Genomic DNA, 25,390 nt, shown 5'->3' with positions numbered 1-25,390 from the left:
AATTTTCCCTGACGTTTTTCACTCCCTGTCCTGAACTGCTCACTGTGCCCCACAAACATCTGCCCATTGCCTTGATAGATCAGCCTTGAGGGTATATGAAGTAACCCGAGGCATTTCCCTGCTGGGCCCCAGACCTGAGATGTTCAAAAACAAACTTGAGAAGAAGAGTTTAAGTCAGACGTTGAAGATGAGAAGGAGCCAGCAGGAACTTAGGGAGAGAATTTCAGAGTGGAGGCCAGAGCAAGATGGCTGAAGGACTTTGGAGTAGAACAACAACAGCTGGCATTTACATAGCACATTTTACATCATCACACCTCCAGAGACACTGCGCAGGAGTGTTGGTGAACAGATTTAACACTGAACCACAAAATGAGTTTTCAATTGAGATATTAACGGTTTGTTTATTTTTGTGGTGACTGGATTAACATACAGAAAGGAGCTAAAAGGCGTCATGTGAACATCAATTTACTGACTGACTTATTCCAACCGATTGTATGTTTCAAAATCCAGAAATTAACTTGTGAGCATATTTCCTCTCCAGGTTTACAGGTGAATAGTCACAGAGTGACATTACAGGGCAGTATTGAAGGAGTGCTGCACTGTCAGAGATGCTGTCTTTTGGTGGCGACAGTAAACTGAAGCCCAGGTCATATTCTTAGATGGAGGTGACATGTCTCATGGGCACTTTCTGACAAAATGGACAGTTCTCCATTCTGTACTGGACAATATTTATTTCTTGAACAACAACACTCTAACAGTTTAACAACTTACGATGAAAGGGGGGGTGGTTGGGTGGATAGCTGGTCTGTGATGCAGAGTGATGCCAAAAGCATGGGTTCAGTTCCTGCACTCGCTGAGCTTACCACGAAGGACTCTCTTTCTCAACCTCTCCTCTCACCTGAGGCATGGTGACCCTCAGGTGAAACCACCTCCAGTCCCCCGTCTCACCCTAACGGGGGAACAGCCCCATGCTCAAGTAAGATGATGGCAACATTTTACAATCCATTGAATTGCTGCATTGCCATTGGTGGGAGCTTGCTCACTTTCTCTCCACACCCCTTGGTGCCTTTAAAATGGACCTATCTCCTGAATATATTCAGTGGCTTGGCCTCCACAGGTTTGCTGTCGTCAGGTACAGAAATTGGTTGCCACATTTTCTAATTATAATAGATCTTCTTTTTGAGTTCTCTGCCCAAAGGGCAGGTGTGACCCACAGAATGTCCAACTGACCACTTTTCCAAAGTCTGAGTTACTGTAGCAACATAGCCCTTTACTTCCATGTTGTAGCTTTGATCTATGGTGACAGATACCCAACGTTTTTGCATCAAGTGAATGACCAGAAATCTCTCCCGGTTCTGTGTGTGTGTGTGTGTGTGTGTGTGTGTGTGTGTGTGCCATCAAGTCCTGGAGTAGAATTAGACCTTGCAGCTTCTGGCTGAGGAGTGAGCTGCTCTATCCTGCACAACAATACCTCCTTCTTAACAATAGATGTGGGATAATTGGTTAGGCCACTTTTGGAATACTGTGTTCAATTCTGGTCTCTTTGCTACAGAAAAGATGTTGTCAAACTTGGAATGGTGCAGAAAATATTCACAAGGATGTTGCCAGGTTTGGAAGGTTTGAGCTACAGGGAGAGACTGAATAGGCTGGGGCTATTTACCCTGGAGTCTCAGAGGGTGAGGGATGACCTTATAGAGGTTTATAAAATTGTAGGGAGCATAGATAACATGAATGGTCAAGGTCTATTCCCCCAGAGTAAGGGAGCACAGATGAGCTGGACTGAAGGGTATGTTTCCGTACTGTACATGTCTAAGACTCTATGACTTGCTTTCAATCGTAGTGTCCATAAGACCATAAGACATAGGAGTGGAAGTAAGGCCATTTGGCCCATCGAGTGCACTCCACCATTTAATCATGGCTGATGGGCATTTCAACTCCACTTCCCTGCACTCTCCCCATCGCCCTTAATTCCTTGTGGGATCAAGAATTTATCAATCTCCGCCTTGAAGACATTTAACATCCTGGCCTCCACTGCGCTCCGTGGCAATGAATTCCACAGGCCCACCACTCTCTGGCTGAAGAAATGTCTCCTCATTTCCGTTCTAAATTGACCCCCCCTCTAATTCTCAGGCTGTGCCCATGGGTCCTAGTTTCCTCGCCTAACGGAAACAACTTCCCAGCGTCCACCGTTTCATTGAATACAAGAGCTGAGAGGATATGATGGAGCAATATATAATATTTGTTAGGCCACAGCTAGAATATTGTATGTAGTTCTGGTCAGTATACCAGAGGAAGGATGCAATTGCACTTGAGAAGCTGCAGAGAGGATTCAATAGAGTGTTGCACGGGTTGAAGTGTTTCAGCTATGAAGACAGATTACATAGGAGGGAGTTATTTTCCCTGGAGCTGAAAGGAGGGGGCCTGATTGAAGTCTATAAAATGATGAGGGGCACAGATAGGGTCAATTGAAATAAACCTTACCCCTGAGTAGACAGATCACCTTAAGTCATAAAATCCCTATCGTGTGGAAGCAGGTCATTCAGCCCATCAAGTCCACACCAACCTGTCAAAGAACATCCCAACCAAACCCAATCCCCTACCTTATCCCTGTATTTCCCATAGCTAACCCACCTGTCCTGAACATCCCTGGACCCTATGGAGCAATTTAGCATAGCTGATCCACCAAACCTGCACATCTTTGGATTGTTAGAGGAAGCCCATGCTGATGTGGGGAGAATATGCAAACTCCACACAGACAGTCACCTGAGGGTGGAACTGAACTTAAGACTCTGGTGTTATGAGCCAGAGGTGCTAACTACTGAGCCACCATGCCAGCCGTTTTTTTTTCAAAATACAGGGACAAATCCAGTTCTCCTTTGTACTCCACCCTAATCCCACAGGCTCTTCTGACCAAAAGCCGCCATCTCTTTTAACTTAAATTAAGTCGGGGAGGCATAAGGTTCAGAGGCGAATTTAAGGCAATTTTTTTCACTCAGAGGGTGGTAGGTACCTGGGGTTCAGTCCCTGAAAGAGTGGCTGAGGCAGGAGCCATCACAATGTTTACAAAGTACCTCAATGAACAATGGGAGTAACAGAACATACAAGGCTTTGGGCCAAGGACTGGAAGATGGGAATTGAGTAAATAGCTGCTGGTTGACTGTTGCAAACCCCATTGGATAAAAGCCGTTTTTCCACTTTGTACAACGCTATGATCCTATGAGATATACACATCAAAAATAACACAAGGACTATCAGGTGTTGTGAAGATGTGAAAGGCGCTACAGAAATGTAAGTACTTTCCCTTTTATATTGCTTTCGTGGTGGTAGTCAGGAAAAATGCAAGGCATTCCTGACACCTAGAATGTCTAAGGTATTAATGCTGTCATTGTCTCTAAATTGAATACACCTACCCAAGTGGGTGTGGAATTATTGCTTAGTAATGCATCCCAGAATGCGATGTCGATGAGCTGCCAGAATAGTTTCCTTGCTCATTCGAAACCAGGGAGAAAGGGGGTGGGAAAGCCAACTCTCATTGTGTATATATGTGAATGTGAATATACTGCTGGGCCCAGTATCAGGGGTCGCCAGTGCTCTGACACCAATTTCTTTGCATGAACCAAGACACGCAGGGGAAGAGTGGGAGATATTAGCACAAGGAAGTAAAACTTAGAATGCCTTCAATGTAGGCACAATCAGATTAAAATGAGCATTGAGAGGAGAGATGAAGAATGACCAAACCCTTGTTCAAAGGGATTGCATGTGAGGAGAGTCTTAAAAGGTCAGAGGGAGATGAAGAGGCACAGGGTTGACAAAGGAATCTCAGAGGATGGGGTTCAGACGGCTGAAGGTACAAGATCAGCATCAGAAGGCAGTAACCTTAGCGGCAACTTGATATGGATGAGAATTGATGGGAATTTGGGATTTAAACTTTACACTTGGTCCTGAGGCTCTGGGACGTGCACCTGTGTGGTCAGCAAAGACAAAAGGCTCGACTGTCCTTGACTTTAGCCCAATGGTGGCATTGCGAGCAGTAAACATACAACTGCTTCCTTAAATGTGGTAAAAGGACACCAGGAACCCAACAGCAAATTTATAACCACAGTCAGATCTTTGAACTCGAGTGAAGCAAAGAAAGCATTCCAGAGTCTGTTCTTGTGGTCCATGGGGCCGGGTGCACCCTCAGATCAGATTACTGCCTCCTGATTCACTGAAAGGTATCCAGTACCCTCTACCTCTTGATAATGCTGACATTGCCTGCCTAAACATGCCCTTTGTGATCCTATCTCCGCTAATACGTTTCTGTTTCTATCACTCATTTCCAATGGCAGTGAATTCTATCAGATAAGGTTCTGTAGACAACAGATACTGTTTGTTGTATTGTGCCCATCCTGTTCCTTTTAAAGCCCCTGAAGATATTGACTCAGTGTTGTACCATTCCACAGTAACTCATCCAATCACTTTTTAGTTCACGTCATCATTGGCATGCAGTTTGACTCTGTGAGGCATCACCGTTGAACCCGCTGTATTCGAGATCAATTGGCTAACCTAATTGTGAGCAGGAGTGGTTTTTGACTCTGCACTGACTGATGGTGGTTCCCCTTGATCTTAGCAGTGGGGTAGCTTACGAAACCATTAGATGCTAATGGAGTAGATGGTGATTTCTCTGTGATAGTGCAGTTGCCACTTGGTTAAGACCTTCAATGGAAATAATATCTAGTAGAAGTATTAAAGGGATTACTGAATCACTATCAACACATTCTGTTTTTATCCTTCACAGATACTGCTGGACCTGCTGAGTTTTTCCAGCAACTTTGTCTTTGTTCCTGATTTACAGCATCCGCAGTTCTTTCAGTTTTTACCGAATCACTGTCGCTCATTTTACGCCACCACACAAAACGAAGGTGTGTTCGCATCGCTTGATGTGAAATCACAGTTCGGAATTGACAGGTTCCCCTCCCCCAGGTGATGGTACGGCAGGTGGCTTTCATAGAACATAGAACATAGAACATAGAACAGTACAGCACAGAACAGGCCCTTCAGCCCACAATGTTGTGCCGACCATTGATCCTCATGGATGCACCCTCAAATTTCTGTGACCATATGCATGTCCAGCAGTCTCTTAAATGACCCCAATGACCTTGCTTCCACAACTGCTGCTGGCAACGCATTCCATGCTCTCACAACTCTCTGCGTAAAGAACCTGCCTCTGACATCCCCTCTATACTTTCCACCAACCAGCTTAAAACTATGACCCCTCGTGCTAGCCATTTCTGCCCTGGGAAATAGTCTCTGGCTATCGACTCTATCTATGCCTCTCATTATCTTGTATACCTCAATTAGGTCCCCTCTCCTCCTCCTTTTCTCCAATGAAAAGAGACCGAGCTCAGTCAACCTCTCTTCATAAGATAAGCCCTCCAGTCCAGGCAGCATCCTGGTAAACCTCCTCTGAACCCTCTCCAAAGCATCCACATCTTTCCTATAATAGGGCGCCCAGAACTGGACGCAGTATTCCAAGTGCGGTCTAACCAAAGTTTTATAGAGCTGCAACAAGATCTCACGACTCTTAAACTCAATCCCCCTGTTAATGAAAGCCAAAACACCATATGCTTTCTTAACAACCCTGTCCACTTGGGTGGCCATTTTAAGGGATCTATGTATCTGCACACCAAGATCCCTCTGTTCCTCCACGCTGCCAAGAATCCTATCCTTAATCCTGTACTCAGCTTTCAAATTCGACCTTCCAAAATGCATCACCTCGCATTTATCCAGGTTGAACTCCATCTGCCACCTCTCAGGCCATCTCTGCATCCTGTCAATGTCCCGCTGCAGCCTACAACAGCCCTCTACATGTTCGCTTCCTTTCCATTGCCGGGACACAAACTACCGGATTTACTGGATCAAGTTTCACACCTTGCCACACATGGGACGATTTGTGATTTGAACACAACCTCTGGATGAATGGTGTAATCTTCATCTTCTGTTTCAGAATCTCAGAGATTGTGCAGTGCAGAGGAGGCCATTCAGCCCATCCTGTCTGCACTGGCTGTTCAATGAGCCTCCTCACCTAGTGCCATCTGTAGTGATTGTAACAAGGTCAGCCAGGTGACATCATAGAACGTGAGTTGAAAACACAAAGTCCTGGAGATCACCGTGGATCTTTCTCTCTATGGATGCTGCCTGACCTGTTGTGATTGCCAGCATTCTTTGTTTTCAGTTCAGAATCCGGCATCTTAAGTAATTTGCTCCTCTAGAAAATGAGTTCTCTGATTGGGACTGTTAATCTGGTCCAATCAGGGAGCCCAGCCTGACAGATCTGAACAGGAGTGATAGAGGTTCTGTTCACTCTGAGAGCTGGCTCTAACGAAACCTGACAAGCGTCAAGGACTTTGCTCAAGTAAATTAGGGATAACTTATTGATGGATACCGGTTTCTGTGGAGTTATTTCACCATCCATATCCTTGAGTGCTATTTTTATCCAAATAATCATCCAATGCTCTAATGACTGCCTCAACTGAACCTGTCTCCACTACATTTTTGCACAGTGCATTTCAGACCCTCATTACCTGTTGGGTGAAAGTTTATTTTCTCACATACCCTTGCTTCTTCTGAAAGTCACTTTAAATCTATACCCTCTCATTTTTGTTCTCTCCTGAAGGCAGTTCTTTGATGATTATTCATGAAACCACAGCAAACTGCCGTGACCTTCACTAAGGGCAGGGTAAGGAGGCAGACTCTGAGTCTAGAGATAATGGGAACTGCAGATGCTGGAGAATTCAAGATAATAAAATGTGAGGCTGGATGAACACAGCAGGCCAAGCAGCATCTCAGGAGCACAAAAGCTGATGTTTCGGGCCTAGACCCTTCATCAGAAACATCTGATGAAGGGTCTAGGCCCGAAACGTCAGACTCTGAGCCTAACCTGGCTGGAATGGATATTGAATGGATACTGCTGTTGGTGTTAATTAGTCACCATGCTAGAGGTGAATTGTGCCCCCCCGACCATCACCAACCTGCCCCCCCCAACCACCATCTAACACCATCACCGTTATATTCATAAAATCTTCATCGTTAGCATGCTCAGGGAATAGTGGTGCCACTTAATGAAAGATGCTGGTTATCAGAGAGTTCAGTTATTCCAGAAGCATGGGTAAGTGTTGTGCTGTCTTGGGGATGGTATGGGGAGATGGGAAGCAGCTGGGCAGTGAGGCTTCTCAGTAAAACCACTACAACCTTTGGAGGGGCTTCAAGGAGATAAAACAAACAAGCTGCCTGTTTCACTCACCGTTCTCAGAACGACACATAATGGTTCGACAAGCAAAACTAATAATTGAATCATTTCCATGTAAAATCCTTAAGAATCATTTTTGCAGATTTACAATCTACTATTGTATTATTGTTATTAGTTATTTTTAAAGTGGGCATTATCTGGACAATGAAAGTGTTAAAAGAAAAATGAGCTTTCAGAAATTCAGGTGATGAAAGAGTTCTTTGGTGGAGTGCCTAATAACGCAAGATTTACTGTACACCTGTACTCCATAAAGGAGACTGGCTAGCTGATTTGGCTTGGTGGCTAGTCTGCAATGCAGAGAAACGAAGTTCCTGTACTGGCTGAGGTTACCAGGAAGAACTCTCCTTCTCCAACTCTCCCCTCGCCTGATGCATGGTGACCCTCAAGTTAAACTACACCAGCTGTGTATCTCTCTTTCTCCCCTCAATCTGAGAGCCATCCCTGTGGTCTGGTAGACTATGGTAACCTAAGCTTTTACTCTAAGATTCTGTCATCTATTCCTCCATCCAGAGGGGGAGCACTGTATTCAGTGCTGAAGGTGGCTGATGGAGCTATGAACAAAGCAGACTTCCTGATGAAATCTGTAATGTGGCTCACTAAGTGGATGAAAACCTGGTGTTACTTACTGGAAAGTGTTTCCCAGGGTGCAATCTCATCTTCCATGTATCTCTCAATATTGTCAGTAGCCTCATCCAAATACCCCCATGATGTCACCCAATGTCAGGATGTCATTTGAACACTTTCTCCTCCTAAGGATGTTAGCCTGCGTGTAAGGAACATTGCTAAGTGTAAGACTAATTCATAAAGAGTGGTCTCAGGTTTGATCTCAGCTTGGCTGGAGGGAGGAGGTTCCAATTTGAGGTAAAAGGAATACAAGCAACCACACAAATGATGGCAATTTTGTAACCTCTGCTTGAAGTTGTTGTATGTTGTATGACTATTGCACAAGAATAGAAGTGAGCTTGGTTGTACTCATCATATCTCTCCTGTAGCTCTCCACCACTCTCCCAGCTCTCCACTAACTGTGCATCTCTTTCTCCCTGTTTCTCTCTCATGGTTCTCCCACTGATATTCACTGCACTTCCTACTCCCTTGTGGTTGGTCCTTCCGTTCTGGCTGGTGCATTTCCTGCATTTTCCTTTTGTGACAATGCTATGACTTTTAGGAGGTTATTTTGTCCTGGTTTTTTGTCGAAGAGAGCTTGTACAGCAGAGGCCCTAAACTGGCTAGTTGAGACCACTTGAGTAAACAACTTGGGAGGCTTTGGATTTTTTTTATAACAGCCTCAATGGGTGTAGGCAGCTCTCACAGATTAAGATTTCTGGGTTTTAGTTTTTCATAGCATCAGAAGCTATTAGGGTCTCAGCAGAGTGAGAAGTTTCAGTGAATGTCTCCTGGTTGCTATTCTTTCTGAATTTTCTCTCATTTTTTTTCCTCCTAGATGGGAGAACTGCATGTGAGAATTGGTTTGATTTTTCCCTTTTTTTGCCAAGAGGTGTGTTTATGGGATGTTACTGTTTTGGAACAGTAATAGTTACTGTATCTATTATTCTGTTGTTTTCCAGTAGAGTTAAGTAATTCTAAATTCATCTTTCTTTGGTTATATTTCAACTATAGTGTTTAAATTAGGTTTTGCTTAAAGTTGAATATTTTGATCAGTCGCATTGCATCTAGAACCAACATTTTACATTTGCATTTAAAATAAGAAAAGTTAGGGTCTCGGCTACCTTTTTAAATATTTTGAGGGGGTTTGGTCTGGTCCATAACATTGTGCCTTTCCATCCTTCTATGCTCTCCTGTGGCTTTTAACCACTTGAGAAAGCAATCTGTTCCTCTTTATTAAAAGCGAAATACTGCGGATGCTGGAAATCTGAAATGAAACCAGAAAGTGCTAGAGAAACAGTAGAGCATCAGTGGAGAGAGAAACCGAGTTAATGTCTCAGGCTCAGTGGCTTTTCTTCAGAACACAGTTTTCTTCAGACACATTTCTTAATGTTTCCCTTTGATTATGAGCTCTACTAATCTGGACTTGTATTTGAAACAAATCTTTAAAAATGAAGAAGTAATTTTTTTAAAAAAAACTAGAATCGAATGGAAGAATAAAACTAAATGATGTTTTAATAAATTGTAAAATTAACTAGAATAAATGGTTACAATGCCCTAGTTTGTATTGCAAGTTAAGTTAGTGATAGTGTCCATCTGTGTTCAGGACTTACTGAACCCCGATCTAGTACTAAAGAGACTTTTCTCCAGCTTTGAAACCAGATTTTAAATCAGTTTAAGCAAAATACTGCAGATGCTGGAAATCTGGATCAAACAGATTGCTGGAGAAAGTCAGCAAGCGTGGTAGTATGGTGGTGGAGAGAGAAACAAAGCAATTCCAGTCTGACATGTGCCTGCAATACCAACCATCTCTACATTAGCATCAATCACCAAGCTCACTCGTAATATTGGATGTGTAGCAGGATTACAACAAAGGATGCATCAAGTAGTGCCCCTATCTGATCACCTTCTACACTCAGAGCAGTTTTTATTTAATGCACAGAGGGAAGATTTAATCTTTTGGTAACACTTTGAAATTATACATTAATTCCTTGTAACTCTAGTCAGGTGCATGAATATCCAACAAAAGCTTGCCCAATCGTACACAGTGTTATGGACCAGACAAGATCCCCTAAAAATATAACAAGAAGCTAGCCTAGACCCTAACTTTTTCTTATTTTAAAGGTAAATGTCGGGTGCTATGTTCCAGATGCAATTTGATTGGTCAAATTACTCGATATTAAGCAAAACACAATTAATTCAAATTCTATGGTTGGACGACAACAAAAGAAGAGGAACTTGGAATAACATAACTCTGTTGGAAAATGTGACAAAGTAACAGATTATTTTACTACCAAACTGTAACTGTTCTAATATAGTAACATCCCCTAAACTTACACCCTTGGCAAAAAGGCAAATTCAGAAGATAGGTTGTCTCATATGCAGCTTCCTTAGAGAGGGATTTTTAAAAAGGCTACCATCTCTTCAACAGCAACTGGAAACTGAAAATTCCTGGTTCTGTCGGAGCTTGACCACACCCATTCAGGCTGCTCCTATTGTTCCAGCTTTGAAAAAAAACCCAAAGCTTCACAAGTTGTTTATCTTCTCATAGACTGCTCAGTGGTGGTGATGAGCTTCCTTCTTGAATTGCTATGGTCCATATGCTGTAGATAGACCCTCAATGTTGTTGGAGAGGGGATTCCAGGATTTTGACGCAGCCACACTGCCTAAACAGTGATGTATTTCCAAGTCAGAGTGACAACTGGTTTGGAGGGGAACTGCAGGTGGTGGTGCTGCCTCATATTGGCTACTTTAGCATTCTTGGAGAATTTCTGCAGTGCAACTTGTAGGTGGGAGGCATTGCTGCAACTGTGTAGAGAGAATGGACATTTGCGGATTCAGTACCAATCAGTCGGGCTGCTTCGTCCTGGAGGGTGTCAGGATTTTTGAGTGTTGTTGAAGCTGCCATCATCAAGGCAGAGTGGGAACATTCCATCACATTCCTGACTTCTGCCATTTAGATGAAGGACAGACTTTGGGATGTCAGAAATCAAGTTACTTGTCTCAGGATTATTAGCCTCTGACCAGCTCTTGAGGCCACATTATTTATATAGTTACAAAAACAGAAATTGCTGGAAAAGCTCAGCAGGTCTGGCAGCATCTATGGAGAGTAATCAGAGTTAACATTTCAGGTCGAGTGACCCATCCTCAGAAGTGGTTGGGCACTGAGGAAGGGTCACTTTCTTTGCAGTTCTGAGGAAGGGTCACTCGACCCAAAACGTTAACTCTAATTTCTTGCCACAGAAGCTGTCAGACCTGCTGAGCATTTTCAGCAATTTCTGCTCTTGTTTCTGATTTACAGCACCCGCAGTTCTCTTCAGTTTTATTTATATGGTAGGTCCAGTCCATTTTCTGTTCAATGGCAACACCTCAGATGTTGATAGTGAAGATTCAGCAATGATAACGCCATTGAATGTCAAGGGCCGATGTTTAGATTCATTGTTGTTGGACAGGCTCATTGTCTGACACCAGTGTGATGCAAATGCTGCTTCACTTGTCAGCCCAAATCTAGAAATTGTCCAGGTCTTGCTGCATTTAGACTTGAATTATAACTTCAGTGAGCTGTCTGACAGAATTATGACTGACAGCATTTGTTTTAATGAGGGCCCTCTCAGACTATCAACCACATTCATGCCATCTCACTGGGACACTGTGACCTCAGGAGATGAGACCAATTCTGAAAGAGCTTCAAAACAATATGATTGAGGAATCTAGGTGAAGGATGGTGGCCGGAGTTGAAGACATCATCAATGTTGAAGAGTTGAGGCAAATGAAGTTATTTTGGCCATATAACACCAAGCTGAAATATTCACAAATTGTACTGGGAGGGAATACTAAGGGGTTCTACTGCTTAACCTTCCAGGAAATAATTAATAAAAGTTAGAGAAGTTGAGACAGATCTTAGTTCTCATGAAGCAGGGAGGGCATTTTGACCAAGTGTTTGTACTAAGGAAGAGTGAAGTTTTAGAGGCGTAATAACCATAGACTATTGATGAATTGGTGGAAATAAAGGCTTCAAACAGAGGTTTGAGATCAGAGGGGGAGGAAAGATTTTACTTTTGGGTTCGGTTGTCTTTGGAATTGAGCCCAAAAGCCTATAAACCTTGCTGTGTGAAACAGTTGGACATAAAAAAGGGAAAATATTTCCAAAGGCACAATAAATAAATGCATGGTAGATTTCAGCAGTGAATTGAAGAATAGACAGCTTGAAGACAAGTATCAATGGAGAGGCACAATCAAAATGTATGTATGAATTGTAAAACAGAAAAACAGAGATTGAGCTGTGTATAAATCCTGTTTAGATAGGAAGAAAGGAAACATGAAATGAAAATAGCCCAAAGATCATTCTCGTTCAGTAATTCTCACAACATTTTGCTTAAAATATAAGTAATTACTGGCTTCCTGACTGAATTATAACAGTATGGACAGATCTTGTGGGGGTGCAATGGATAGATTGGTAGCCAGATGCTCCAGATTCCAATCCTACTCCAGGACTTCATGACCAAGGAAGGTGTGATCATTAGCATGGCCAAACAAGTTGAAGACCAACTGGTAAATCCATTCAACACTCTTCCAAAGAGCAGAAGAGATTCCTGGTTAACCATCTGATAGATAGAAGTATCTGCCATGAATATCGTTAACTCCAGTTTGTAACACACATATAACCCAGAGCTCTTGGAGGAGGAGGCTGGTTGCCTCAGTTGGCCAGATGGCAAATGGGATTGGTTTGGTGCCAGCAGTGTGGGCTTCAATACCCTCCCACTGGAATGGTTTCAGGACCTACCTCCTTGCCCTACCTCTGGTGGAGTGTGTGGAACTGTGGGTTGGACCCATCTTCAGGTTAGGACTTGAAGGAGTATACAATACTTGAGACTTGAGAGTGCAGCATGTAGAGAGTATCTTAATGTTTTTGAGAAAGATGTATTTGTTTACAGATACGGAGATTCCCATACCATTTCACCAAGCAGCCTGACCTGCTAGGTGAGCCAGTAAAGGTCGCCCCCCCCTCCCCACCACACCCCTTCCACGCTCCCCAAAAAGTGCCTAGATTTCATCTCTGCTTCTAGTTTGCACCAAGTCCATTTCGGCCCACTTTTCAGGTCAGCTCTGCCCCTTAAGCACTTTCCAACCTCTCCTAAGGTCATTACAGACCCCGAGAGATCTGCAGCACACTGTCTGGCAACTAATGTTCTACTTTGTCTCCAATCTGATAGTTGCAGGATCTAGTGGTAATAGAGATATTGATCAATCATTACATTGCAATACTTCACCTGTTGAAGCAATGGAAAGAAACACCGAAAAATAATTGAAAAAAAATGACCTTATTCTTGGCAGTAGTCTTACAAATATTTGCTGCTACTTTTCCAAGTCTCTAGTTTGTGTTGTTTAGGGGAATTACCGATTTTCCTCTGTTCTCATTTAATGACAAGCAGGAATATGTAGAGGAATATGTCTTCTAAGAAAAATGACTTCTTCTGGAGGAAGATGCCGTAACACTTCAACAGATGGTCTCACATTTAGGTCTGTTTTATAACTAATCCTTTTTTTCAAAGTTAACACACTACAAGATACTTTATTCCTTTCCATTTTCCCCTCCCACCCCTCTGTCTTCCTTTCTTGAAGATATTTTTAGCAGCTCATTGGATACTCCAAACATTTTTTTAAGTTTCACTCACCCCACCTACTCCCCCTCCCGCCGCTATACTGTTATCACAATCTTAGGGTGACAAACCTTGCATTTCTGTAGCAACTTTCACAGCCTCAGGACATCCAAAAGCAGCCAATGCAGAGCTACTAGAATTTCAGTCACCCCTGTAAAGTAAGGAATATGATAGCCAATTTGGGCACAGCAAGCTCCCGTGATCAGAAATGTGATCTTGGCTCAAGCGCTGATTGGTTGATGGATAAATAACAAACATTCATGGTAACTTCAGGAACAAAAACAGAAGTCTCTGGAAGCTCAGCAGATCTGGCAGCATCTATGAAGAAAAAAAAAATCAGAGTTAATATTTCAGGTCCAGTGACCCTTCTTTGGAGCCTGTTTTTGCTCATGGTAACCTCAGCTAGGTGTAGGAATTGAACCCAAGCTGTTAGCATCACTCTGATTGTAAACTAACTGTCCAACAAACTGAGCTAAACTGACTGTAATGCTTCCAAGAAGGTACCTAGTACTTTGGGAACTGCAACCTCATGCAAATGACTTCCTCAGTGAAGAAAATTGTCATTAAAGATATAGATGAACAATTAACAAAGATGCTTCTCTTGCAACTTTCTGTTCTTTTAAATTTAAATAGAAGATTTTGGAAATGTGGAGCAAGTTGTTAGCAACTGATAACTAAGAGAATATGTGCCCAGAGATAGTAGGAACTGCTGATGTTGGAGAATCTGAGATAACAAGGCGTGGAGCTGGATGAACACAGCAGGCCAAGCAGCATCAGAGAAGCAGGAAAGCTGACGGTCTGAGACAACAAAGTGTAGAATGGTTTCTGACCTTCTGAAGAAGGATCTAGACCCAAAACGTCAGCTTTCCTGCTCCTCTGATGCTGCTTGGCCTGCTGTGTTCATCCAGCTCTGCACCTTGTGTCAGAACATGTGCCCTTCCAGGTGATAAGGAATCTAAACCTGACTTCATGTAACATCCTTCCACATCCCCGGGATATAACACACTTTGAAAGCAATAGATTACTTTTGAAGTGCACTCACCATCATTACACTGGCAAATAGGGGCAAGCTGTTCCCCTTGGTGGAAGTTTGAGATGCTGAGAATGCCGAATTAGAGTGATTGGCAGTGGAGGGCAATGTGTCATAAGGACAAACTTTGGTATGAAGTGATTGATTGGAATCTGGAATGTGCTGCCTGAGAGTGTGGTAGGAGCAGGTTCAAGCCTGGATTTCCAAAGAGAATTGGATCAGTCTCCAAAGAAGATGTATTCTCAGAGCTGTTGGTGGCGGCCGGGGTGGGGGGAGTGGGACAGGCTGAGTTACTGTTGCAGAGAGCTGGCTTGTACATACTGGACCAAGTAACCTCCTTCTGATCTGTAGCCATTCAGTGACTCCATTCCATGATTCTAAGTGCACGTGCAAATTTAATCATGGAGCAGGGCCTCGCACACACACAGCAAACGAATGATTGATTGAGTATTCTGCCACTTGTCAGAGGAATTTTGGCCAAGACATAAGTTGAAGTGAAAATAGAAGATGCTGGAAATAGTCAGACGGTCTGGGGTCAGTGCCCTTTCATCAGGATCAGTCTCATAGTACCTCAGCATCACCTATATCCATCTAAAAAACTTCACTGATCTTTCCAAAAGACGATGCAGTATAGCCCATTGAAGAACCAAAGCTGTATAATAGACTCAAATTCATGTAGGGGTAATGTCTAGTCACAACAAGCATCTAGCCTGGGCATAGACCTCTACTCTCCATTCTATGCGTGCCTCTCTCAATTTTGTAAACTTCTACCAGGTCACCCTTTGGCATTGAAGTGAAAATGAACCAGATTTGTCCAATCTCTCCTCATAGATAATTGCCTCCAAACCAGGCAACATGGCTGGTTTAGGTGAGAGGGGAGAGCAACCGAAGGATCCAGAGGGACAGTTTGTTTGCACAGAGGGTGGTGAGCATCTGGAACGGGCTGCCAGAGGTAGTGGTGGAGGTGAGTACAATTCTGTTATTTAAGAAACGTTTAGAGAGGTACATGGGTGGGATAGATATAGAGGGATGTGGACCAAAAGCAGGCAAATGGAACTAATTTAATTGTGAAAACCAGATACCATGGATAAGTTGGTCAAAGGGCCTGTTTGCATGCTGTAAACCTCTATGACTCTATAAGTAAACAATTCTAGTTGATATGTATATTTACATTGCTCCTTATATTAAAGCATCCTGAAGCATTTAACAGAATAAATAATAATTCAGTCATTGTTTCCCTGGGATATCTGTGTGTATTTTTGCAGTTTCTTTGTAATTCTTTTGAATCACTGTATTTTAGTGGGAACTCTGTCTTTATTTATGTGGAATCCCTGTGTTGCTGTGAAAATGCTAACAGTAATTCTGCTAAATCTCTGTCTATACTTTCTGTGGAATCTAGATCTGTATTTTTGTAGAACCTGTTTGTGTTTCTGTGGAATCTCTGACTATATTTCTATGGAATCTCTAGGTTTCTGTGAAATTCCTTTTGGTATTTTTAAAGATTGTCTGTTTTCTTTGAAATCTCTGTGTACTTTCGTGGAATTTCTAACTGTATTTTGTGGAATCTCTAATCATGGGATTTCTGACTGTGTATTTTGCTGGACTGTTTGAATTTCTGTGCAATCCCTGTCTGTATTCTGGGAATCTCCATTTATATTTCTGTGGAACCTCTATTTCTACACAATTTCTGACAATATTTCTGTGGAATTGCTAGATTTCGGTAAAATTCAGTTGGTATTTTTAAAGTGTCTGTATTTGTTTTCCTGTGGAATCTGACAGTATTTTTGTAGAATCTCCATATATCTGTGTTATCTCTGTTTTTACTTGTTTTAGATTTCTTTCTGTTCTTCTGTGGAACCTCTGTTTGTGTTTCAGGAAATCTTTGTATATGCCTGTGGGATCTCTGTATGTCTGTGGGATCGCTATATGTCTTTGGGATCACTGTATTTCTGTGGAATCCCTGTATTTCTGTGGAATCTCTATTTCTGTGGCATCTCTGTATTTCTGTGGGATCACTATTGTGAAATCTCAATGTGTATTTCAATGGGATCTTTAGCCCGTATTTCTGTGGCATCCTTATATTGCTGTGAAACTGCTGTCTGTAATTCTGTTGAATCTTTGCCTGTAATTTAGTGAAATCTCTTTGTTACAGTTAAATTCCTAACTGTATTTTAGTAGAATCTATCTGCTTCTTCTGAATATCTGTCTGCATTAACTGTGGAATCCGCTTGTATTTCTGTGAAATGTTTTGTATTTTGATAAAATCTCTCTCCATGGATCTGTGTAAACTCTCTTTATTTGTTGGATTTACATCTGTCCTTCGGCCGGATCACTATTTCTGCTAGTGGGATTCATTTCAGTGGGATCTATCTCTGTATTAGATAAATCTCTATTTCTGTAGGATCTTTTTTGTAATTTGGTGGCATCTCTATTTCTGTAGAATCTGTGTATTTCTATGAAATCTTACTATTTCTATGAAAACCCTTCCTCTATTTCTGTGGCACACTCTCGCATGTGGAGTATTCCCTATTGTGATTTCTCTCAATTTTTCTGTCTGGATTTCTGTGGTATGTCTCAGTACTTCTTTAGAATCTACCTGTGTATCTGTGGAACCCCCTTATCTGTATTTGTCTGATATCCTTCTATTTCTGCAGATCTCTGTGTTTCTCTGGGGTCTATTTCTGCCAAACCTTTCTCGACTTCTGTGGGAGTCTCTTTCTCTATTTCTATGGGAACCTCTATTTCTGAACAACACTCCTGCAGCTTCTCTGAACATTTCTGTAGAACCTCTCTATTCCTGTGCAACACCACAGATTCTCTGAGAATTTCGGTGGAAACTTTATTTCTGCCCTGTAGCCTCTCTGAATATTTCCGTGGAGTCTAATTATTCGCGCGCAACACTTTCTTTCTGTAGCTTCTCGAAATATTTCTGCGGAATCTCTGCACACTTCTGCCTCTGGTGTTTGCATTTCTGTTGAAATCTGTGCGGAACACTTCCTCGTCTGTAGTTGTATTAATCAGTGTGATCCCATTCACTGTGTGAGCCCTGCCTGGCCGGGCTCGGGGTGTGTGTGTCGGGATCTCGCTGTTGTCTCCCCTGTCGGATCTGGATCGCCCAGCCCCTGAGGTGCACAGTCCAGTTCCGGGAGTCCAGGACGGGTTGTACCGGCTGCTCGGAGTCAGGCTGAGGCTCTTGTTTACCAGCGAGCTCGGAGCCTGAGTCAGAGAGACGGCAGGCGGACCTAGAGCCACCGAGAGAGACACACATACACACACACACAGAGACAGAAAGAGAGAGAGAGAAAAGCCTCGGAAGCCCCCTTTGGAGCATTCCTCCCGGAGAGCAGCGAGAAGCCCACCCACCTAACCCCCTCCCCCGGGGGACTGAAGTGGAAGCCACGGCCGGTGCAGAGAGCTCCCATCCCGGGGAGTGAAGGCGAACCCCGCGCCTCTCCTCATCCTCTTGTTTCATTCCCCTCTCTCCTTGTTTTTTCCTCTCTCTCTCTCTTGTTCTCTTCCCCTTGTCCTGGAAAAATCCCAACGCGCCACGCTTTGGCTTTTTTTTCCCTCTTTCCTTTCTCCCTCCCCCCACCTTTCTGTCTCTCTCTTTCTTTTCCTTCCTCAGGCTGCAAACAAACAACAGAGGAGGAGGAGGAGGAGGGAGGGAGGGGGTGAGTGCAGGGAGGGGGGGGGGTAAAGAGAGAAAATCCTGCTTTTTTTTGAGAGAGATAAATTCCTGAGAGGAAATAAAATGCCTCTCTGAATTGTTTGGAGTTTTAGAGAAAGAAAAACAACCCATACCAATCTGTGTGGATATTTTTTCTTTTTTTCCCCCCTAACAATACATACTTTTCTCCCACTATTCCCCGCCTCCCTTTTATTTTCTCTCTGTCTTTTAAGGGAATGGACACTGAGGATGGGGAGTTGCAGGACAGCTGTGTTCGTTAAATTTCACAATGAATCACAGACAAGATTGAAGCAGAACCCAAGGAAAAACAGACGGGGAGACAGTGTAACGAGAGAAAGGGGAGAAAACAATTTCCATTTGCAACAGTTACTTTTTTCCTGCATCCTGTTTTATTAGCAAGGATTAGAAGTCCTCACTCCCATCCTTTAGAAACAAAATCCTATCTCTGTCCACCCTACGCCCCCCCCCACCAAAAAAAAAATCCCTGGTTATAAACTTACCACCAATTCCAGAGAAATTTTCATCCCTTTTTTCACCCCCCCCACAAAAAAATCCCCCTCTGTTTTGGTTCGTTGGGGCTGAGGATTTTGTTTTATTTTTGTTGTAGTTTGTTTGTTTCGTTTTTTTTGTGGCACAGTCGAATGTTCTGTTGGGTGCTCCAAATGGGTACGAAGTGTAGAACAAAGACGCTGACCTTGTGTTGGGGTTTGCTGGTTGTCTGCACCTCTTTCACTCTGGGACAAACAGATGCAGAAAGTAAGTATGATTTTCATAACACTTTGTTTTGATTTCTGTTTATCTGTCGTGAAAAAATCTCAATCTGTAAGCTTTCTAATAATTACTGTATGTGGTAAATGTTTCGAAAAATGCATTTTTTTGAACTTGCGTAAGGGTATACCTTTTCATGTAACTTTGCAGGCTCAGTTTTATTCTTTGTAAGTTATTCATTAATAATCTAAAGCCTAATGATTAGTGAGTAATTGCTCAGATCAGTGATTATTTCTTTCTACTTTCATTATTTTAGTTTCAAGTTTCGAGTATATTTTCTTAGGTGTATGTTTTAACAGTACCTGTAACCCTGCCAAAGACTTACGGCAAACTTTTTTTTCTCCTTTTGAGTGTTGTAACTTGAGTTTTTTGAAGGAGCGATCCTATGTTTTTGAGTGGTTGTTTCAAAACTTCAAGATATGTTGTTTGGGTTTTGTGGCAATTGAGGGGCATTTGTTGCATTTATTGGCCTGTTCTGGGGGTGGGGTTCTTGTTGATGTGTGGTAGTGTGTAGCCCACCTGCTCTCCCGTTTAGGCGAGGAGTGGGTAGCAAAGGGTGGGAGAATGTTTCCTTTGTGAAAAAGAATTGTTTGAAAAGTCTGCAGAACCTGAGAATTATCATGGCGCACATTTTGTAGATTACAGTTGTGATTACTTTTCCTTTTTTTCCTTGGGAGAGTTGTAGGGTCACAGTTATTCCCTGCTGACACCCCCACCCCTCCCCGACCCCTCCCCGACCCCCAACGTTGCCCTCCCCATGAAAGGGATTTTAACACAGTCTACTGTAACTTCCTAATCAGCTCCCTCTGCATCTCCCCCACCCAAAACCCTGTATTTGTTTATAGATTCTCTGCTTATTTGCATTTCTTCCATGTTTATCTCTCCTAATTTCTTTTATCTGTTTCTTTTAATCTGCTATCTTTTCGTTTGTTTGTCTGTTCCTGTGACTTTGATTTGAGTTTATGTTTGCAATTTTTTAGTGTTGACTTCATTTTCTCTTGAGTCTGGTCTATTCCCTTTTATCTGTTTATGTCGCTGTTTAACAGGTCTGTCTTTGTCTCTGTTTATGCTCTTTCCTTTCTGTATTTCCTCTTCCCTTATCTTATTTCAATTGTTGTGTCTTTTTTTCACTCTATCAGAATCTTGGCTGCAACATGTCATTGTTTTTCTGTTGTCTTCTCGGTTGTTTCTGTCTCCTTTTTCTCCTCCTATTTGCTCCTCATTTATCTATTTTTCTTGTTGCTTAGTTTTCAGGGTTCTAATCTATTTTCAAGGAGTTTTCTCACCCCCTTCTAACTGAGTTTGGTTCCCTGTGATTTTCTGTGAATTTTGTTTTGTTACTGTTTACTGTTCTCCTTTCCATTTGTTCCTGTTTATTGATATGTTTTCGCTGCATTTTAAATCAAATCTGCCTGCTGCCTTATCTATGTGTTTTGTTGTCCTCTGTTCTGCTAAGGTTTCAGTTTTTGTGTTTGTATTTGATCTTATTTTCTGTTTTTCAGTTTTGTTTGGTGCATTATTCTTTCTGCTGATCTTGGTTTTTTTTGTTGTCTCATTTAGTCATGAAGTTTCGTGTTCCCCATCTGTGTATCTATTGATTGTTAGCTTCCCAGCTTTATAAATGTCCTCTTCCTCCTCCTATCATTCCTGTTTAGAAATTAATTTTCTTTACTCACTGTATTTTGTACTTTCTATGATACCTTGTCTGTACTTTGTTTGATCTGCTGTTGCGTTTGATTGTACAATTCTTTTCTCTTTGCTCATTATGCTGTTTAATCAGTTTTCATTTTATTTCTGTTACTGCTAGTTTAACTTGTTGATGCTTCGTTTAATTTTCTTTGTTTTTTTCCAACTTAACCTTGAGATTTTCTTCTTTAGATGATGCTCTCACTCTTGAACTGCAACTTCGTTAACTCTTTACCTTACATTTCCAAATTCTCTCTCTCTCACTTTTTTTCTCTTTTTCATATGTTTCCATTCTCTTCCTCCCCAACACTTTCCTTCTGTCCAGCACAGGTTTCCCCTCTCTCAAAAACCTAAGAAGTAGGAGCAGGAAGAGGCAATTCAGATCTTCAAACCTTTCCCTAACCATTGTATTCAACCATGACTAATCTCGTCTCAGCCTCAACTCCACGTTTCTGCCTATACACCATAACCCATTAACCTTTAACAAATTAAAAGGCTGTCCTACCACCTCATTAAATTTACTCAATGTCCTGCATTCTCTTTTCTGTTTCTAGCATTTCCATTTTCAGTCTCTGTCTTGCATGCTCCCCCTTTCGTTCACACACACTTTCTCTTTCTTGTTTGCCCTTTCTCTCTCTCTCTATTTCGCCATTCTGTCTCTCACATTTCCCCTTTGTCTTTCTCATGCGTTTCCCCTTTTTCTCTTGCTCATTCTCTTGAATTTATCGTTTGTCTCATTTGCACATTTACCCATTCTGTCTGTCTGTCACTGTCTCGTGCACTTCCCCTTTCAGTCCTCTGTCTCTCTCTCTCCCTCTGTCTCGCGCACTGCCCTTTTCAGCCTCCCTCTGTCTCGCGCACTGCCCTTTTCAGCCTCCCTCTGTCTCGCGCACTGCCCTTTTCAGCCTCCCTCTGTCTCGCGCACTGCCCTTTTCAGCCTCCCTCTGTCTCGCGCACTGCCCTTTTCAGCCTCCCTCTGTCTCGCGCACTGCCCTTTTCAGCCTCCCTCTGTCTCGCGCACTGCCCTTTTCAGCCTCCCTCTGTCTCGCGCACTGCCCTTTTCAGCCTCCCTCTGTCTCGCGCACTGCCCTTTTCAGCCTCCCTCTGTCTCGCGCACTGCCCTTTTCAGCCTCCCTCTGTCTCGCGCACTGCCCTTTTCAGCCTCCCTCTGTCTCGCGCACTGCCCTTTTCAGCCTCCCTCTGTCTCGCGCACTGCCCTTTTCAGCCTCCCTCTGTCTCGCGCACTGCCCTTTTCAGCCTCCCTCTGTCTCGCGCACTGCCCTTTTCAGCCTCCCTCTGTCTCGCGCACTGCCCTTTTCAGCCTCCCTCTGGCTCGCGCACTGCCCTTTTCAGCCTCCCTCTGTCTCGCGCACTGCCCTTTTCAGCCTCCCTCTGGCTCGCGCACTGCCCTTTTCAGCCTCCCTCTGGCTCGCGCACTGCCCTTTTCAGCCTCCCTCTGGCTCGCGCACTGCCCTTTTCAGCCTCCCTCTGGCTCGCGCACTGCCCTTTTCAGCCTCCCTCTGGCTCGCGCACTGCCCTTTTCAGCCTCCCTCTGGCTCGCGCACTGCCCTTTTCAGCCTCCCTCTGGCTCGCGCACTGCCCTTTTCAGCCTCCCTCTGGCTCGCGCACTGCCCTTTTCAGCCTCCCTCTGGCTCGCGCACTGCCCTTTTCAGCCTCCCTCTGGCTCGCGCACTGCCCTTTCAGCCTCCCTCTGGCTCGCGCACTGCCCTTTTCAGCCTCCCTCTGGCTCGCGCACTGCCCTTTTCAGCCTCCCTCTGGCTCGCGCACTGCCCTTTTCAGCCTCCTCTGGCTCGCGCACTGCCCTTTTCAGCCTCCCTCTGGCTCGCGCACTGCCCTTTTCAGCCTCCCTCTGGCTCGCGCACTGCCCTTTTCAGCCTCCCTCTGGCTCGCGCACTGCCCTTTTCAGCCTCCCTCTGGCTCGCGCACTGCCCTTTTCAGCCTCCCTCTGGCTCGCGCACTGCCCTTTTCAGCCTCCCTCTGGCTCGCGCACTGCCCTTTTCAGCCTCCCTCTGGCTCGCGCACTGCCCTTTTCAGCCTCCCTCTGGCTCGCGCACTGCCCTTTTCAGCCTCCCTCTCGCTCGCGCACTGCTCTTTTCAGCCTCCTCTCGCTCGCGCTTCCACTTTCTGTCTTTCTGTCTCTATCTCTCTCTCTCTGTCTCGCCCGCTGCCCTTTTCTGTCTCTCTCTCTCTCTCCCCCGCGCGCGCTTCCAGTTTGTCTGTCTGTCCCTCTCTATCTGTCTCGTGCGCTTCCCCTTTCCGTCTGTCTTTGTCTCACGCACTTCCCCTCTCTGTGTCTCTCTCTCGCTCTCTCTCTGTGTGTCTCGCTCTCTCTCTGTGTGTCTCGCTCTCTCTCTGTGTGTCTCGCTCTCTCTCTGTGTGTCTCGCTCTCTCTCTGTGTGTGTCTCGCTCTCTCTCTGTGTGTGTCTCGCTCTCTCTCTGTGTGTGTCTCGCTCTCTCTCTGTGTGTGTCTCGCTCTCTCTCTGTGTGTGTCTCGCTCTCTCTCTGTGTGTGTCTCTCTGTGTGTGTCTCTCTCTCTCTCTCTGTGTGTGTCTCTCTCTCTGTGTGTGTCTCGCGCGCTGCCCTTTTCTGTCTCTCTCTCTCTCTGTCTCGCGGCGCTTCCCCTTTCTGTCTCGCGGCGCTTCCCCTTTCTGTCTCGCGGCGCTTCCCCTTTCTGTCTCGCGGCGCTTCCCCTTTCTGTCTCGCGGCGCTTCCCCTCTCTGTCTCGCGGCGCTTCCCCTCTCTGTCTCGCGGCGCTTCCCCTCTCTGTCTCGCGGCGCTTCCCCTCTCTGTCTCGCGGCGCTTCCCCTCTCTGTCTCGCGGCGCTTCCCCTCTCTGTCTCTCTGTCTCTGCCTCGCCCGCCACCCCGATCGCCCGCCTCCCACTCGTGCCCGCGCTGCCTGCTGCCGCGATCGCACCCCTCCCCCACTTTCTCTCTGTCGCCCCCTCTCTCCATCACTGTGTGTCTCTCTCTCGTTGTTTCTGTCTCTGTGTGTCTCTCTCGCTCTCTCTGTCTCTGTGTGTGTGTCTCCATCGTTCTCTCTGCGAGTTTGTCTCTGTGCGTCTCTCGCTCTCCCGGCCCGTCGCGCGCCCTCTCCCGGCCCGTCGCGCGCCCTCTCCCGGCCCGTCGCGCGCCCTCTCCCGGCCCGTCGCGCGCACTCTCCCTCTCCGGCTCCCTCCGTCCGCCCGCCTCTCCGGCTCCCTCCGTCCGCCCGCCTCTCCGGCTCCCTCCGTCCGCCCGCCTCTCCGGCTCCCTCCGTCCGCCCGCCTCTCCGGCTCCCTCCGTCCGCCCGCCTCTCCGGCTCCCTCCGTCCGCCCGCCTCTCCGGCTCCCTCCTGTCGGCGCCTCTCTGTCTCTCTCTCTCTCTCTGTCTCTCTCTCTCTCTCTCTGTCTCTCTCTGTCTCTCTCTCTGCGCGCCTCTCTCTCTCTCGGCGCGTCTCTCTCTCTCGGCGCGTCTCTCTCTCTCGGCGCGTCTCTCTCTCTCGGCGCGTCTCTCTCTCTCTCGGCGCGTCTCTCTCTCTCTCGGCGCGTCTCTCTCTCTCTCTCGGCGCGTCTCTCTCTCTCTCTCGGCGCGTCTCTCTCTCTCTCGGCGCGTCTCTCTCTCTCTCGGCGCGTCTCTCTCTCTCTCGGCGCGTCTCTCTCTCTCTCGGCGCGTCTCTCTCTCTCTCGGCGCGTCTCTCTCTCTCTCGGCGCGTCTCTCTCTCGGCGCGTCTCTCTCTCGGCGCGTCTCTCTCTCTCTCGGCGCGTCTCTCTCTCTCTCGGCGCGTCTCTCTCTCTCTCGGCGCGTCTCTCTCTCTCTCGGCGCGTCTCTCTCTCTCTCGGCGCGTCTCTCTCTCTCTCGGCGCGTCTCTCTCTCTCTCGGCGCGTCTCTCTCTCTCTCGGCGCGTCTCTCTCTCTCTCGGCGCGTCTCTCTCTCTCTCGTCTCTCTCTCTCTCTCTCTCGGCGCGTCTCTGTCTCTCTCTTTCTCTCTCGGCGCGTCTCTCTCTCTCTCTCTCTCGGCGCGTCTCTCTCTCTCTCGGCGCGTCTCTCTCTCTCTCGGCGCGTCTCTCTCTCTCTCGGCGCGTCTCTCTCTCTCTCGGCGCGTCTCTCTCTCTCTCGGCGCGTCTCTCTCTCTCTCGGCGCGTCTCTCTCTCTCTCTCTCTCTCGGCGCGTCTCTGTCTCTCTCTTTCTCTCTCGGCGCGTCTCTCTCTCTCTCTCTCTCTCGGCGCGTCTCTCTCTCTCTCTCTCGGCGCGTCTCTCTCTCTCTCTCTCGGCGTGCCTCTCTCTCTCTCGGCGTGCCTCTCTCTCTCTCGGCGCCTCTCTCTCTCTCGGCGCGCCTCTCTCTCTCTCGGCGCGCCTCTCTCTCTCTCGGCGCGTCTCTCTCTCTCTCGGCGCGTCTCTCTCTCTCTCGGCGCGTCTCTCTCTCTCTCGGCGCGTCTCTCTCTCTCTCGGCGCGTCTCTCTCTCTCTCGGCGCGTCTCTCTCTCTCTCGGCGCGTCTCTCTCTCTCGGCGCGTCTCTCTCTCTCGGCGCGTCTCTCTCTCTCGGCGCGTCTCTCTCTCTCGGCGCGTCTCTCTCTCTCGCGCGTCTCTCTCTCTCGGCGCGTCTCTCTCTCTCGGCGCGTCTCTCTCTCTCGGCGCGTCTCTCTCTCTCGGCGCGTCTCTCTCTCTCG

The 25,390-nt window shown here is 45.6% G+C and overlaps 1 protein-coding gene across 1 annotated transcript in view; it reads left to right on the top strand.

Annotated features, from left to right (window-relative positions):
* The first annotated feature begins 18,280 nt into the window (after positions 1 to 18,280).
* igf1ra (insulin-like growth factor 1a receptor) overlaps positions 18,281 to 25,390 on the top strand; it is a 301,340-nt gene continuing 294,230 nt past the window's right edge. Inside the window, 1 exon segment of the mRNA XM_048520736.2 lies at positions 18,281 to 19,025. Within this exon segment, the coding sequence (XP_048376693.2) occupies positions 18,911 to 19,025 (115 nt within the window). The 5' untranslated portion in view covers positions 18,281 to 18,910.

The sequence above is a fragment of the Stegostoma tigrinum genome, chromosome 36 (genome assembly GCF_030684315.1).
Source record: "Stegostoma tigrinum isolate sSteTig4 chromosome 36, sSteTig4.hap1, whole genome shotgun sequence".
NCBI lineage: Eukaryota > Metazoa > Chordata > Chondrichthyes > Orectolobiformes > Stegostomatidae > Stegostoma > Stegostoma tigrinum.
Note: the sequence above shows the minus strand (reverse complement) of the source record. Positions and strands in the feature narration are given on the sequence as shown.